A 17,811-nucleotide genomic window follows, 5' to 3' on the forward strand; every position below is an offset into this window, starting at 1 on the left:
CACTTAAGTAGTGGATTACTAAAATTCTCCCATGTTTGAAGATTCTTATCGAGCTGTTTTTTCCAGCTGTGGGCAAGAAAAAACTCTCTGACTTTGACATTCTGATGGCCGAATCAGATGATGATCTCACAGATGACTCTGGCCTTGAATTCACAGCCAACAACAAAAACCAGAAGATATTCTTCACATACGCATACAAGGTCGTCCTCAACGACACCGGATACTACCAGGTAAAGTAATTCACGTTAAAGCAGACGCTAGTTGGGATCTTTTACAGCCTTAAAGTACAAAGAGTTAAGTCTACTTATTCCTGCGCGCGAATTAGACTTACCTAGTTCTCTCAGACGAAGCGACTCTGTAAAACACTGAAGATAAACTTCAATTATTACGCTGAATAATATACATAACACCGGATTCAAAATGGGAGCAGCTATCTGCTAGATTGACTAAGTCGGGCGTGCAAGCACTATATATAATAGATAGAATCTTCTTAGTCTCTGATTGGTTAAAGGTGTACTACATTCAGTATTTCGTCTGCTACAACGTGATGAAGTTTCTCCCGGCAAAAAAAATGATTTTTGTGTTGTAACTCAGTTTGTTGTACATAAAGTTGACTAAATTGATACGTTTTTGGACTTCCCGTTGGGTGATTTTATGCTCATTAAGCTTCCAAGTTGCATCGAGGACCTAAGCCTGGGCAATTTTTTAAACAGTTGCATTCTTCTAGATTGACGAGATCAAACTGCAAGTCCAACCAGTCGAGGGCAAGACTTGTGTACCCACAAAGGCCCGAGTATTCTACCAGACTGTGTCACAACTGGGAACCGATCTGGCTCAAGAGAAATCAGACGGTGGTGTGTTCTACGAGGTCAACTTGGCAACTAGGGCTAGCTATATTGCAACTGGCGCTCAAATGGTGAGAAGTTTTTGAATTCATTTGCATTTACTCCCGCATTTTTTGAATTTTTAGGAATGTAGAATGAGTAGCATGTCTATCATTCCATACAGTTTTTGTGTATGACTATTCTGTCGCTAAATTCTATCTAACCTTATATTGATCCATTTCGGCCTGTCAGCTAATTAGATGACAAACCAAAAAAGTTTCTTGAAAGCACTTTTAAAAAATTTGATAACAAATCGATGATAATTTTTCCCGGAAAACTTAAACTGTAAACGTGAACAATTAAATTGTCAGTGAAAGATGTAGCCATTTAATGTATCTTTCTGTTTGAGGCTCCGATGGTGTATGACATTGCTCTTATGCCTGACAACTCTTTCGACCTTCCAATTGACCCGACACCAGGTGTGGTCGCCCTTGAGATCTTCATTCTGGAGAGCAATTGTGATGGAGTGTACGGAATGTAAGTCATTTTGGAACTGCATGTTTTCCCCGTAGAATAATATGACCTTCTATAATTTTTATCGCTTTTTTTGGGCGGGGGGGGGGGGGGGGCAGATTCAAACCAGCATCTTTTACTTGCAAATCTAGCGCGCTAGCGATTACTCCAACTGGTCTCAAGTTTTCAAATTCGGAGTCTCGTATAACGCATTCTCTTGTTCTTTTTTGATCCTCAATTTTGATCCTCTGTGATCTGAAGACTTTGCAATCTAGTTCAATTCTTATATCAGTATTTCTAATAAATGAGTTTCTTGCAAACCCTTATTGAATCTGTAAATTGCGTAATTCCAAAATGTTAGATGTTGTTAATATAAAGCTTGAACAAGTTAATAACTGTTCTCAAAACTCAGTATTATTTGTAATAAAATCTAACTTTGCGTCCTGGTTATTTGATTATAATGTTGTGTTTGGCTGTATACTTTTTTTCTTAATGTTCAGTTTTGATAAGCAAAAACACTGAAAACTAGTTTATTGTTGGAGGTCATCAGTCGTTTTTGCGCAGTAAGAAAACGTCTAATCTACTAAAAACTGTTCAAGCTGGCTAAATAACTGAGAGCTTTACTACACCTAAGTAGCCTTTGGGGTTGCTAATTTTGGATGGATCAATTTTTATGCTTTCAAGCTTTATTCAGTGGTTGCAGTTCTACGCAATGCAAAATCTTAATTGTTAGGTTTATCGGGTCTGATTTTTTTTCCTCCGATAACGATGCGATAGCAAAGGGAGTCGTAAAATTTGACGAAAAGGATCAATTGATTATTTTGAAATTGCTGCCATTGAGAGCGTTTAATGAACAAAAAACCCTCTCCAAAAGATATGCTGTAAGAGTGTGATTTAGTCCGAGAATGTTCATTAACTACTATACTAAATTACGATATCAAATTTTTTCTCGCCTCACTTTACAATGAAATAATATGACGTATCCCATTCGTCATCGAAAAATGGGCTTGTCTTTTCTCTAAATTTTTTACAGGTCTTTATTTATACCCGATCATTATCATGTCACTCAAAGGTCATTTTTATCTCTTTCGTATTGCAGTTTTTTTTTGTTCTCGTTTTGACTAATTTTCTAATTTGAAAACGGTTGAATGTTTTTACTTTTTCGCATGTTCTGTGAATTCTGTGGTTGATGCTATTAACAACAAGGAGGCTCGTTAATGTGCGTACGCACATAATGTTCCGACCCCGCTCATCCACATTCTTGACATAATTGGCTACCAAATGATGAACAGATAGAAAACTTTCAAAAACACATCGTTCAATAAACAAGCAATGAAATACGATAATTCCACACTAGAGGGCCGATGAATTTTGTTGTTGATAGGCATACTAGAAAATACAATAATAAAAGTCAAACAACAAACATTATTTACGACCAATACTTGATGTATATAATAGAAAAAATGATAACAAAATCTAACTCGCATCAGATAAAAACCAAAACAAAACATTTTTAATGTATACTTCATTAGAAAAAATATGAGACCTGTCCCCAATGCTAGTGGTTAACAGGTCAAATAAATGAGCAAAAGGTGCGAAATTCAAAAATACTTTTCCATTTTTGAAAACAATTAACTTCACAGCTATTAATGTCATTAGATATCTGAATGTCATTAGATATTAATGTCATTAGAACTGAAGCCACTACAATGTAATTTACATCTAAATATGAAGCAATTGAGACATTTCATTATCCAATACTTGAGTGCGCAAAATATTAGAGCCAATGGAATTAACGACTTTTGTTATAATTTGAAAAGAACCAAAAAAATACTTTGATACGTACAACTATATAAAAAACTAACATTTTATAAAATCTCGTAGTAACAGTAGTAACAAAGCCGAGAAACAAATGTTTGAAGCTAAAACCGTTATAGAGATTAAGTTATAGGGGCTGTGGAATGGGGTTGTGACCTGTTTTTACAGGGATTGAGCTACAAATAGACCAAAAAACTATTTAAAAACGACGAAGCTCAAAAACTCAAATTATTTTTTGAAAAACAATAATTTTAAAAGTCACAGCACACTTAATATTACAAAAAGCGATGATTTAAGTTTCAACACTGAAAGGAGCCAGTTGAATCTGTGAATAATGAGACTAAATCACGAGCCCACAAAAAACAAAGACATAAAGAAGCCAAAACTTCAAACAATTTTACGACAGGACACCGTTCAAGGCACTATAATGTTAAGATATTACCTGCAAGAACTGTAAATCATCATTTTATCTTCTTGTTAACATCATCGAGCTTTCCTTATAAAAGGACTGCTGAGACATGACAACAAAACGGAACCCAAAAATTGAACAGTAAAGAAATCGCGACAAAATATTTATGAAACTAAATGGACACTGTTCAAGGCACTATAATTTTAAGATATTACCTGCAACAACAGTAAATCATCATTTTATCTTCTTGTTAACATCATCGAGCTTTCCTTATAAAAGGACTGCTGAGACATGACAACAAAACGGAACCCAAAAATTGAACAGTAAAGAAATCACGACAAAATATTTATGAAACTAAACGGTCGAAGCAATCAGTCACAACGTAAAACCAAGTCCAGAAAATGTTTGAATCAACAAAAGTAACTGGGACCTCTAAAGAGTGAGATCGAGTTACATGGTGAAAAAAAAAGCAAAAAGGAGACAGATTTGAAAGTTTAATTTGAACGTCATTGATGGTTTAATATAAACTGAAATCGTTAATAAGCTTGATTTATACCTCCTGGGGACGCAATTTTATTGATCGCTATCGGGTATATGGCATACTACAACGAAAAGAAAGACATACATAGGCAAAATAAAAAAACTCACAAAATTTTGCGAGATAATCGTGTCTCAACCCAAAGAGCATTAACTATTCAATAAAAACAATTAATATACCCAGATACGCCTTTTTCTAACGTTGTGTATTTTCTTTACAGTGACTTTCTTTAATTGGATTTCTCAATATTATGATATTCGACGAGGAAACCAAATGAACTCATAAAATATGCAATTATGATCAGAATTAAAAGAAAAACTGAAAATGCGTAGTACCAAAATAAAGAAACAATGAGTTGAAATTAAAACTGTTACCAATATTAACATAAAACTCACAAGAAGCCGGTTTCCGCCTGTCTTTACTGAGACCACTCCCGAAGTTGAGCGAATTCAGATAAAATATTGGCAAAGTTCAAAAATTCACCAATATTTTCTCAAAACAAATATATTCAAAGTCTTATTAGATATTAGATAACTATAGAGAAACGGCTGGGTTATTTTATACTTTCTAAAAACTAATTGGATCTTCGATTGGGGACACCTAGTGATTGGGCTAGAAAAAGTAAGAAATGAAAGCAAAACGGAGAAGTCCTTAAATTTTTTACAAAAACAATTGGTCAGAGCCATAAAAACCATGAGCTTAACTCTGAAACCAATTAGTTTGGTCTTTTTTATATAGTATTTGTCATTAATTGTGCCTTAATTTTAAATTCTTGTCCTTAATTTACATAAGAAACCTTTGCATAGCGTAAATATTTTGAAAAAGAAGGTCGTGCGCAATTAAAATCTAAAAAATTTTTTTTCGTAAGGATCCATAGTGAGATTAAGATCAACCCAGATGTTGCTGCACGTCTAACAAAACACACAATTATTGAAATGGTTGCGAATTAGGTCAAATCTTTGCAACGTTTTTCAGTTCGTCAAAAATAAATAATGCTTTTTGTATGATTATTGAGTTTGAATTTGCAAAAATTTGGCAAGATTATAATTGCAGAAGACTCTTAAAGCTAGCTGGAGTACAACTAGCTCCAGCAAATTTAAAGCAAGTGCGCTAAAAAAAGCAAATTTGGTCCATTTTGTACGAAAAAAGGTCTGAATTTTGAAAAATTTAAGATAAATTCTTGCCAAAAAACTCGAATCGAACAATTCAGCAACCCTCCTTTATCTTTAGAGTTAAAATCTATAACACCACAATAAACAATTTTAACATTTTCAGCAAAATTGACGAAAATTTGGTCAAAATTGACCAAATTTTGGTCAAAAATATGAATAAAAGCAGCTGAAGTACGTCTAATGTTCACAAAACTTTAAAACTCGACAACTCTTTATAAAAAGCAAAAATTGAAAAAATCTTTTTAGTTCCATATTCTACGGTGGACGGGCTTTCTAATGATACTACTCACAACTCTCTACGATTGTTATATCGATCGGCCAAGATTGACTAAAAAAAAACCATTTGAGTATATAGTTCCTCCCCCCTCAAGAGGGGTCGGAACAAAAAAACTATCAATTATTATTTACCATGAATATTGTTAATTAATAGTTCTGTGGGGTTTTGACAACAGTATACAAGATCATAGGTTGCTGCAGAGCTATGTGAAAGCATAACGGTCACACTTAGAAAAAGATGATGCGTTACTATAGTTGAAGGAGTGTTCCGGCTTGTATAGAACCATATATGGTTAGTTATTCGATATTTTTCCAAGGCAGGTCGAATCGAGTACGGTAGATTTTTTGCTTTATTTTTTTACTTGCCTGAGCTCATTGTCTTTTTCCTATTAAAGCTCAACATAGTCGCACCAATTACATTGCTTCTATTACGAGAACAGTTTTAATTGGATCAAAAGTTTTGACCGACTTTTCTTTAGCTTCATTATAGCCGTTCTGTTTTTGACAGTTGGAAGAAGTATTAATACATTGTTTTATTTTGCAGAAATAACCTGGCCAAGCTCGTTATTGGAATAAAGGGTTGCTTCGAAGAGTTCCCAACATCTACATCAACTACATCAACCACCTCAACAAGTACATCGACAACTTCAACAAGTACTCCTACATCAACATCAACAACAACACCAACAACAACATCCACAACTACTCCGACAACAACATCAACAACTACTCCGACAACAACGTCAACAACTACTCCGACAACAACGTCAACGAGCTCTCCCTCAACAACATCAACCAGCACTCCAACAACAACGTCAACTAGCACATCAACATCGACCTCGACAAGTACATCAACGTCCACCTCGACAAGCACCTCAACATCTACATCCACAAGCACCTCGACATCTTCATCTGAGCACATATGTCAATATGGAAACAGTACGAGGATTGGAAGACTCAGAAATCCACTTAATATTACAGAAGACGCCTCTACACCAGTCGTAGAAACTCTTTTTGATAAGGTAATTAGCATCGTATCACAACCAAAGATTACAACTCCAAATAAATTATTTACACAAATAGGTAGCTGGGCTTTGTTTGTTCTGGATCCTGAACACATGAAAGACCTAAATTTTTTATCACTCTTCTTAAACTTTTTTGTTCACTTCTACTGTCTTGTTTCAGGAAAAGAATTACACCACAGTTGGCTTGGAAGTGAAAGTCAGAGGATCTTTCCGATCAGTTAAACTTAGTTTCACTGCTGAGGACACTGAGGGAAACGTAAAGACTCCCATAATCCCCGATGGCGGAGACTTAAAAGACATTGTAAGTGCATTGGATATTGCTATTTTAATGGTTTTATCCCTATCAGCTGTGTAAAAAACATCAAGAATCCTTGAACTGACCTATAGATTTGAGATTTTGAAATTTTGTAAATCTTGGGCAATTTTTTATTAACATTTTTGACCAGAAAATGAAGCTTATAATGATGATTAATACTTTATTTGATTCAGGTTGTCAACAAAGACGACGCTCCACTGATCATTGATTTCTCAAGAAGATTCAAGATCTCAAAGTTGACTGTAACTGTTGAGGAGATTGTGCCGAAGGGAGCAGCAACTTCAGATAAATTCATCATAATTGTAGCGGTCCCACACAAATGTTGGAGTAAGTTGAAACATAATTAACTTCGTCTAATATAACGATAATTCAAAATTTTATACAATAGCCAATGCTCAGGGGCCACTGAAAAAATATATTCTTTTCAAAGCTCGAGAATATTTGGCATAAGACCCAACTTGCGTCTATTACATATATGGAATGCATTTTTTTCAAAGTTTTCTCCAAAAGTTTTGTTGTTTTCTCTTTGTGCAAGGTTTTGCTTTATAAAGTGTTTAAAATGTTTAGCTTAGCAAAACTAAGATTTCATTATAGAGCCGAAGGCAACAACAACTCCGACATTAACTAGTACTTCCACAACTACCAGCACATCAACGCCAACTAGTACCTCAACATCTACAACTACTCCGACAACAACCTCGACATCAACGTCAACAAGTACTCCTACAACAACATCAACTAGTACATCAACATCGACCTCGACAAGTTCATCAACGTCCACCTCCACATCCACCTCAACCAGTACCTCAACAAGCACCTCGACATCTACATCCACAAGTACCTCGACATCGTCACCGGAGCACATCTGTGAATATGGAAACAGTACAAGAATGGGCAGACTCAGACGCCCACTCAACATTTCAGAGGACACTCAACCTGGTGGCTCTTATGAACTTTTTGATGAGGTACAATTTTTGTTCTTAAGGTTATGATTCAACGCCGAAATTGCGTTTTCTACAACCGAATAGTTCATAAGTCAAATTAAAGGACTTAGATTTGTAATTTCAGAAAAGCTTTCGATGCCAATCAAGCATTGTAAAATGGTACATCTCTCGCTAGTCTATTAAACCTTTAGAGGTTGTAATCATGATGCGTAAAGTGCTGAACAGTTGTTAACAAAAATTATTATATTTCGGTTGACAATTAATTTAACTTGTCTAATCTAGACATTTTTAAGAGTGAGCTTCGTTTTAGGACAAAAACTACACGACTGTTGGTATTGAAGTGGTTGTGAGGGGATCTTTCACCTCTGTCACTATTAGTTTGACTGCTGAAGACACTGAAGGAAACGTGAAAACACCTATCATTCCCAACGGCGGAGATCTGAAGAGCATTGTTAGTATTTGTAACCCTACTTACTATTTTCATCAGCTTCTTTCCTGAAAAAAAAACTAGTTATACTTGAACTTTGGAACCTAATCAAGGGCATAAAATGACTAAGCCCTGCAATCCCAGGAGCAATTTGTACCCATAGTTAAGTGGTATACAGTAAAACTAACTAGAATTGACTGTCAAAACATGCGCTACAAGGGGGCCCAAATCCGATCAGCCAAAAAATTGGCTTGAATCAGTCGATAAATGATTGATGTTAAGGACTTGGATTTACAGTTGGTCAGTAATAAAATAGACTTCGAGTTCTCAATATGGGCTAAGTAACTTAATTAGAGCAAACGATATAAAAACACAACTTCTTCGCGTGCGTAGGCTTTAGTAAACAGATAATTTGCTTGAGGTAAACTCAGCGCAATTTTTTTTTTGAAATTTTTTTTCAAAAAGATTTATGTACTGTTCCTAGTATCAATGCGAGTAGGAAAAGAAATAAATCTTGCAAGATCTTGCAAGATTAACATTTATTCTCGACTAGGTAATGCTCAAGTCACTCAATTTGTTAGAATGAACATGATCTTGAGTGAATTTTCACAATGTTTTCAGTTGATTTTTTTTCTGTCGGTTTTTTTTGTCGTGATCATTCCCATCGTTGTAGATGGCCACATAAAATCGTCAAATTTTTCAAATATTTTTAAAATGTCTTTGAATTTTTTGATTCGTTTACACGTGAATGATTCAAATACCTTTAAACTCGATCGTCCGTCGTGTTTATTTTTCAGCTTGCTTGCTTTAAGAGAAATGAGAGAAAATCAATTCTTATTTTGCCCAGTCAGCTTCGAATTATTAGTGTGCAATACCCTGCAAGAATCTTTCAAATTCTTGCAATACGATGTTCTGTCATGCATTATTTTTTCCAACATCCTGCAGATATATAAATTATCTGAATGACCTAATTCAATCTAATTATCCCAAAAATAGTTTGAGCATGACTGGATTAGAAAGAGTCATGCTCAAACTATTTTTGGGATATTTTTGTTGTGACAGTCATAATGTATAGCCGCGCAAAATCAAAAATGCTCTATCGAAGAGAACCACGAGAGCAGAACTGGACTTGCAATATAACTGTTTTTTCCAGAGTCTTGCAGAACGGCCCTTCAGTTTCTGTAAGTTTATTTAATTTTTTCGGTCTTAAAACTTTATAATTTCCCCCCGAAAACATTAAGCTGTATTTGGCAAAACTGGAGTAGTTCTGGAGTTAGTACTTTGTTTTATTTTTAATAGCCGCCCTCATCTTCTCAGCTGGCTATTATAGCGCTCCTATTTTTTTTAAATTTTACAATTCAAAGAATTTGAATTGTATTGGGGCGCTGTCTTTTTTACGACTCGAAGAGGAGTATTGGAGAAGTCCTTTTTTTAATAAGTTTTATTGTAGTAATTTTTGAAGCGGGAAATGAAACGCGTGAAAAATTTTAAAGTGATATTGGCGCTGAACAAAAGTGAAGAGCGGAGCGAAAAGAGTTGTTTTTGTTCATACCGCTGTTTTTGAGAGAGCGAGAAATTGATGTGTGAAAAAATTTTCTCTAAGCGAGCGAAATTTTTTTGTTCACGTGCGGCATTTTAAAGCTGTTTTTTCATTTATTTTGGTTAAGAGGTTTGGTTATGATTTTGTTCTAATTTTAGGCTGGTTTCAGCAGTGGTTTGAAGGTTTCTGGAAATTAATATGAATTCGGAGGTTTTTGCTGTATTTTGCTGATTTTCGGGCTAATTTTTGCGTTTTTTTGACGATTTTGTTTTACTGGCTCAATTGGGTATTGAAGAAACGCCTTCTACTTGAGCAATTTTATGATAGCAATTGGTTACAGTTTTTTGGCGAAAATTGGAACTATTTTTCTTAATTTTTTTGCAGTTTTGCTTTTTTTTCCGGCTTTTAGCTAAGTTTCTTTGCCTATTATGACTTGCCTATTGTTTTGCGAGCATCTGGATACCCTATATGCTGAAGGGAATTTTTCTTTGTATTTATATGTTTTTGAAATATTAAAAAATTTAGTAACTTTTTCCAGTTTTTCAGCGAAAGTTGTTTTTAAGAGCTTTTTTTCATAAATTTAGCCTAAAGTATCTTTTCAAAATTCACATAAGTGGTTTTTGTAAGTACTAGTTGTTTTGATGAATTTATTGTGGCAGAAATAGTTTTTTTCGGGATCTCAATTTATAACAATATTTGATCAGATTTTTTATCATATTTTAACAGATTTGATTTTATTGTTTTTACTTTTTTTGTTCCATGACTTTGTTTCAAGATAATCATAAACTAATGAAAGCTCGTTTTGTTTGATGAGTAGTTGGATGGCGTTTAAATGGTTTTCACTTCGAGTCGTTTCCGGAATTCTTCCGGCTATGTTTTTTTTTTAAGATCTGTTCACACATTTTCATGATAGAGTGAGAAAACGGTGTTTGAACAAAAATTCGCTTTCTCGCTAGCGGTTTTTTGTTCACATGCGGCAATTTCACTTTGATATTTACTGTTTTTTCGATTTTTTGGATTGGATTCCGAATCCATTCATAGTCCGTTCTAGGTCTAGTTTTCTGTCAAGTCAATGAAAACTCTTTGAACTGTACGTCAGGACTTGTCCTGCTATGTTTTTTTACTTCGTCGAACAAAAAAATGTTTCGCTTTACCTCATTTTGCCGCTTTTTCAACATTTTGCGTAAAAAAATTTTTTACTTCTCTAGGCTAGTTTTGCTCTTCTCTCATTCTGTTGAAAGTGATTTCGAACATCAGTTGCTCAATGCTTATTGGAATCAACGGCGGCTTTTTTCCGGCAATCTGCCGGGTATGTTCTTAATCGAAATCTTCTTTAACCACGTACAATTGAAGAATTAGTTTTCTTTGCTTTTTTTTTATTTTTGAATCATCTATGTGTTATGAAGTTATGCTTTGAATATAGCAAATGTTTTTAAGAGTTCTCGCTGATGATATTAAATTATCTTGCTGTTCTCTGTTTATTTTTAATTACATTTTTGATCAATAAGATTTAAGGGTGAAGTGAAAACATTACTACGGAATAATGCATTAGTTGCAAAGCTAAGTCATAAAAGATTGCGGTCATGAAAAGTCATAGAGAAGATTGATGGTTCAAGTACAACAGAGGTAACAATGATAGTAGTCTTTTTAAATTGGTCTCCAACAAAGTTTGAAGCAATTATTTTACACGGGTATGTCTTTTTTGGAATATTTTTGTTTGAGCTTTTTTTTCTAAAACTGGACTTTCGTTACAGTTATAGATTGACTTTTTCGCGCTTTACTTCTTGCTTTTTACTCGACCTAAATTGCTCAACTATGATGCCTGTCGCTAAAACAAAAGCGATTGTTAGGTAAACTATCTCAAGGCAATGTTAGCCAATTTGTTACTGTTTAGTATATTACTCCGGAGGCCAAGGATTCGAACCCCTGCTTAGGGAGGAAGTTTTTGGACTCTTAAAAGATTATCTAGGCTACAGGCTCCTTTGAATTAAATTGCCCTGCTTGTCGATCCGAGAGATTTTGGTCAACTATAGTTAGTCCACTTTGTTAGAACTAAATCAATATGGTTCAACTAGGAGCGTTTTTGCACTATGAGTTTTTTTGGCCTTAATTTGGCCTTAAGTTATTTACGTTAAACAAAATTTTTTGAGAGGAGGAGATTGTTTTCATTTTTCCTGTCACTTATGTTGCCAAAATAATTAAAATAGGGTCACTGAATTTGGTCAAGTTCAAAATTCTTTTTTTATACTATTGCGTTTTTCCCATGTGTTGTTCTCATGAGGGGAAGTACTCAATCATATCCAATAAATCCGTGCTGGGCATTTTTTTCTTGCATGTCATTTTCATTAGTTAATAGGTGTTTACCACCAATATCTGCTGTTTAGAAAAGTTATATCCGTATAAAATTTTTTAAAATGTATTCCTATTTTTTGTTCTGGATCTGGTTAGCAATGACGATCCAAATGAAATGGTGTCTTTTGCAGATTCAAAGTATTTGTTTTCCAGAAGAACTCGGACCCGATTCGAGTGTTTATACATAGGTTTACGCACACCCACAAACTTACACATGCACCCATATTTTATATTCATATGAAAGAAAAAAGTGCTAGATCTGAATAATTAGCTCTGACTGAGTGCTTAGGTCTTATTGATTAGCTAGCAACCAACAACTTAGCTGTAAAACAACAGCTCAAGAGAAAACTATCATGAGTAAACAAAACTAAATTTTTTTGAATGGATTTTCAAATTGTTTTCTGATTTAGCGACATCATATTTGGTATTTCTGCAACAAAAGCTTATTTTGACAGGAAAAATGAAAACAACACCTCTTCTCTAAAATCAAATTTTTTATATGATCTTTATATGCTTTCTATTTAGGTTTTCAACAGAGGAGACGAACCAAATATCATCGAATATTCTGAGAAATTTAGTTTCTCAAAATTGACTTTAACTGTGGATGCAATTGTCCCGAGAGGAGCAGCAACTTCTGATAAATTCATTAAAATCATTGCCGTGCCTCATAAATGTTGGAGTAAGTTTCTCTTTGAACCAACCATTCATCTACACACTGTTCATAAAGCTTTTTAATTTGGATAAAGCAATTATATAAATATCACGTTTGATACTTGAATGCTCAGTTTTATATAACAATATTGTAAGTATATTGTGCTATAACTGATTGAATTTTTTTGAGCCGCCTATTATTATGTCCGACAACGTTTCAAGTTGATATTCTATTAATCCTTGTTAACCTAATATAGTGCCTAGAACTGATTTAAAACTGCTGCTCAGTTTACAGTTGTAGTTACCGTTTCTGTTTTATCAGTTGAGCAAAACTTTTTCCTCTAAACATGCTATATCTGAAATTAACGGACAAATTATTGTTTAATTGCATCAATATTTTTAAGAAAGAGAATTAAACCTTTTTGATCAGATCATTTTAACCTTCCCATTGCGTGTCAGAATGCTTAATAAATTGCAATAATTCTAGAGCCAAAGAGGACCACTACACCTACAACAACATCCACGACATCACCAACAACAACATCTACTACTACACCAACAACAACGTCGACAACTACATCAACAACGACTCCGACAACCACCTCGACCAGTACTTCGACCTCCACCTCGACAACTACACCCACATCAACTAGCACATCGACAAGTACCCCTACAACAACCTCGACAAGTACATCAACGTCCACTTCAACATCCACCTCAACAAGCACCTCAACATCATCAACCGAGCATATTTGTCAATATGGAAACAGCACAAGAATTGGAAGACTCAGACGTCCGCTCAACATTACCGAAGACACCACTACGCCCAAAGATTTTGTTCTCTTTGACGAGGTATTTTTTGTGTGACTATATCCGCTGAATTTCTATGGTTTTAAACGCCGAAGTCCGAAAGAACGAACTGTTAATCTCTTTGAGATTTGTTGGTTTGCCATGTAATCCATTTTTTTCCTTTTCAGGATAAAAATTACACTACCGTTGCTTTTGAACTGAAAGTAAGGGGATCCTTCCAATCGATTACACTCAGCTTCACTACAGAGGACACCGAAGGAAATGAGAAGACGCCTGAAATTCCCAACGGCGGAGATTTGGAGAGCATTGTTAGTTTTCAATGTTTTTCATACTTTTTTTTATTAACTTTTATTTTTTTTACCGCATTTTTTCTTTGGATATGCCCAAATCACATTCAAATGCTTCGGTTCTACTATTTGCCAAAAAAACAAAAAGTTATTTGCTCCACCTTCAAAGTATCAATTTGTTTCCCGTACGCAATCTACTGCAAAATATCTATCAAAGATTATTTAGTTGTCATTACGAAGCTGAAAAAAAACTAGATTTCAAAATGCATATTAAACAAATTGTTTTGACAAAATTTTAGGTGTTCAACAGAGGAGACGATCCAATGATCATCAATTATTCAAAGAGATCCAAAATTTCGAAATTGACTGTTACAGTTGAGACAATTGTCCCCAGAGGCGCAGCCACCTCTGACAAATTCATCATAATCGTTGCAGTTCCTCACAAGTGTTGGAGTAAGTAAATCTACTTTGCAGTGTTGTGATATTTTTTGAAGAGAGGTCATAAAGTAAAAAGAGTTTTGCATGCAATAAGATATTTTATAAAACGTATTTTTGTCCAAATTCTCACCTAGTTTTCTCAAGAACTTGATTTCTTTATAGTCCATCTTGGAGGGTTTTCCTTATAAACAAACTCGAGTTGGTTGGGGAGAAACTTTTCATAAATTAGCGGCTAAGCTGTCCGCTAGTCAGGATGTTTTTAAAAGAAGTTTTTAGTTTCAAGTCCTATTGTCTTTCCTGGCAATCTTAAATAAATTTTCTCACCGTTTTGTTTTATCTATTCTAACACGCGTGATGCAATTTTGTGGTCATTTTCATGTTTTTACTGTTACTGTATAATGTTCTGTACTGTTATTATTATCTCAATTATTAACTCAATTATCTAATAACACAATGTACTGTCAATTTAACGGCTATTAAAGTTGAGCACTGTAATCTTCTGGTACTGTTATTTGCGAGTGAAATTTTCAGGATTAAAATTGTTGGTATTAATTTCAATAACAGTTTGTGAATTCGTTGCAATACTGACTTTTTTGACACTTATTACCAAATCTTAAGATCAAAGCACTTATATGATTCTTATAGGATCTTCATCTTATACAAAAATTGTAATTTTTCTTACAATATTTCAAAAGATCATTTCTTGTAATTTACTTGATCTGATAGGATTAATGGTTTTGGTTGAGTTACAGCATAACCTTAACGCTATTATCCCTCAATATTCACTACCTTTATCGGTAAATTTTATCGAATCATTTCAGAACCAAAGAGAACAACAACAACTGAGACAACAACCAGCACCTCAACATCCACGACTACACCAACAAGTACCAGCACAACAACACCAACAACAACATCCACAACAACTCCGACAACAACTAGCACATCAACGTCAACATCGACATCAACGACAACACCTACAACTACCTCAACTACCACATCAACAACCACCCCAACGACAACATCGACGACTACATCCACATCAACTAGCACTTCTACATCTTCATCTACGTCTAAACCCACCTCTTCTAAGGCCCCCATGACCCCAACCCCGCCAGTGCCCTGCGATGACGATGACTTGGAGTTCGTGGAAGTTGATGCTGTGACGAGGTACAGATTCAAGAGCTCAAGCCGAAGCCGATACACAAGTGAGTGACAGTTGTTCAAATTAATATTATCAATAATAAATTGACTTTGTATCCGTTTAACGGGAGTGACTTGATTGAAAAATTAAAATCAGTTAAGCAAAATGACCAATAATCTGGATAATCAAGTAATCATAATTTACGACTTTCAGTCTCAAAAGGGAAATAAATGAACCCTTTTTCTGTTATTTTGATTGGCATCAAAAATTGAGCAAAGCTGTATCATGGTGTCAACTTGATCTAACAATTTTTCGATGAGTTTTTAGTTCTTCAATTTTTTGTCTCGAGCAGATTGGTTTATGAAAAAACGAGCTGGAAATTTTTGCTAGACAGCAAACAGGCTCAGGGCGATGCTTGCGGTATAATGTCAAGAACTATTTCATAATTCTATACAGTAATTCAAACTAAATGACATCAATTATTTATAACTCAATAAGTCAATATTTCATAATATGAAAATTTCGTGAAAAATCATCCATTGATCTTAGGAACTTCATTGGAAACCAACCATGGGTCATTATGAGTTCATGATCACTCATTGTGCGTTGCAACTTGACAAACTATTAATTATGCCTTATTGTTACAAGACAACTATCTTTACGAGCAGTTTGTAGTCGCTTTGAAATTATTTCAGCATCTTCCTTTGACGACCCATGTGCGACTGAAGAGGTCACTGAGTCATACTCCTTATCTGAGGCGGATGCTTTTGACACCAACGAGCAGACATTCGAAGTTTACGACTACGGGGTCAGTCCACTATCTCAAATGAATTTTGGATTTAGATCGATTTTAGCGACATCATTGCAGATTTAACTTCATCAGTTATTCTGTTTAATTATTATTTTAAAAGATCTGACATTTTTTTTCAAACTAAAGCTTTGCTTGCTAGATTATTGATAGCGATAACGACTTCGAGGTGATATTGACTGTACAGGGAACCATGCTATGTATCTTCTATAATTTTTCCTGTCTTTTTAGGAGAAGGTTCTACGATTGGTCGGTTTCACAGTGAACGTGCTCGGAGGAACTTCGACAGAGACCGTGACTGTTTCTGTCCTTCTGTTCAACAAGAACCAACAGGAGTTCAACCCACGTACTGAAAATGGCGACAGCTACAAAAACGTCGTATGTTTCCTTCCTAGCTTTTAAGGCTTTTGAAATAAAAATATCAGCTTCCAAAGACATTTTTACATATGAACTGTGTGGGTTCATTTATAAACCAGAACGATGATGGAGTTCTTAAAGTGCATTTTGAGCGTTCGTTTGCTTGTTAGTTTGAATTTCTAGAATCGTTCTGAAAGGCTTGAAACATGTTAATGGATATGAACAGCATCTAATTAATCCTCTATCATCTTGAATATTTTGAAGGATATGGCTGTTGGTGATTCAAATGACTTCACTCTGAAGAACCCGAGAGGAACCACCAAGTTGGCTCTGGTCTTCACTTCTGGAACTGGAGAGAGCGACCAGGCCACATTCGATGTCGAAGTCACTTTCGTCTACTGCGCTCGTAAGTGCAACACATGCACCCCCCCCCCACACATTATATGTGAGTTTTGTTGTGTGAATTGTCTTGTAATACCTCATCAGATTATGCGTCGTCTGACTAAGATTTTGAAAGACGAACTTTTAGCTGTTACAAGACTAGAAAAATTCTTATTTTGGTGACGCACGGAAAATTTTTTCTTATCGGATCTCAAGTTTTATTAGACTATGATTTCCCTCAAATTGAAATCAAGGCTAGGCTTAGCTTGTTTTGAGATGTACCCTACAGTTAAATTTTTTTTTTAAAAATCAGAAGTCGCGAAAAATCCACCTCACCCCCCGTTTCATTTGCAATCCAATCCAGATAGCACCGAGGCTGGGTAGAGTTCCTGTGCAGGCTCGAACCAGCAACCTTTCGTCGTTAACAGCCAAAGCTCTGATCAGTTACAAACAATTAACTTTGTTTATATAATTCAGGAGTTGGCAGGAAAGAACTGGAGGATCTCAGCACCTTCGTTGCTAGTAGTGATGAGGAACTGGTCACTGATGCGGGTGAAGAGTTCACAGCTAACAACAGGAACACTGGGGAGTCATTTACATATGCTTACAACATTGACTTCACTGATGACGGATACTACCAGGTAAAACTAGTCACATACGGTTCACCCGGTTCTTTCCCATTCCCATGACCACCCCCACTCCCCCCCCCCCCCACACACACACTCACATATATACACACACATCACCTATCGCTACCAGCACAACCGAAGCACTGCAGGAC

At 35.2% G+C, this 17,811-nt stretch overlaps 1 protein-coding gene across 1 annotated transcript in view; it reads left to right on the forward strand.

Moving 5' to 3' along the window:
• LOC142347933 (uncharacterized) overlaps positions 1 to 17,811 on the forward strand; it is a 181,061-nt gene that overhangs the window by 121,885 nt on the left and 41,365 nt on the right. Inside the window, exons 60-76 of the mRNA XM_075399098.1 lie at positions 67 to 230; positions 728 to 916; positions 1,234 to 1,361; positions 6,095 to 6,572; positions 6,736 to 6,876; positions 7,065 to 7,218; positions 7,486 to 7,856; positions 8,146 to 8,286; positions 12,680 to 12,833; positions 13,293 to 13,657; positions 13,783 to 13,923; positions 14,202 to 14,355; positions 15,162 to 15,548; positions 16,180 to 16,292; positions 16,524 to 16,670; positions 16,914 to 17,055; positions 17,508 to 17,671. Of these exons, the coding sequence (XP_075255213.1) occupies positions 67 to 230; positions 728 to 916; positions 1,234 to 1,361; positions 6,095 to 6,572; positions 6,736 to 6,876; positions 7,065 to 7,218; positions 7,486 to 7,856; positions 8,146 to 8,286; positions 12,680 to 12,833; positions 13,293 to 13,657; positions 13,783 to 13,923; positions 14,202 to 14,355; positions 15,162 to 15,548; positions 16,180 to 16,292; positions 16,524 to 16,670; positions 16,914 to 17,055; positions 17,508 to 17,671 (3,533 nt within the window). The remainder of the gene's footprint in view (positions 1 to 66; positions 231 to 727; positions 917 to 1,233; positions 1,362 to 6,094; positions 6,573 to 6,735; positions 6,877 to 7,064; positions 7,219 to 7,485; positions 7,857 to 8,145; positions 8,287 to 12,679; positions 12,834 to 13,292; positions 13,658 to 13,782; positions 13,924 to 14,201; positions 14,356 to 15,161; positions 15,549 to 16,179; positions 16,293 to 16,523; positions 16,671 to 16,913; positions 17,056 to 17,507; positions 17,672 to 17,811) is intronic.

Source organism: Convolutriloba macropyga, chromosome 10 (assembly GCF_964194025.1).
Source record: "Convolutriloba macropyga chromosome 10, txConMacr16.3, whole genome shotgun sequence".
NCBI classification, from domain to species: domain Eukaryota; kingdom Metazoa; phylum Xenacoelomorpha; order Acoela; family Convolutidae; genus Convolutriloba; species Convolutriloba macropyga.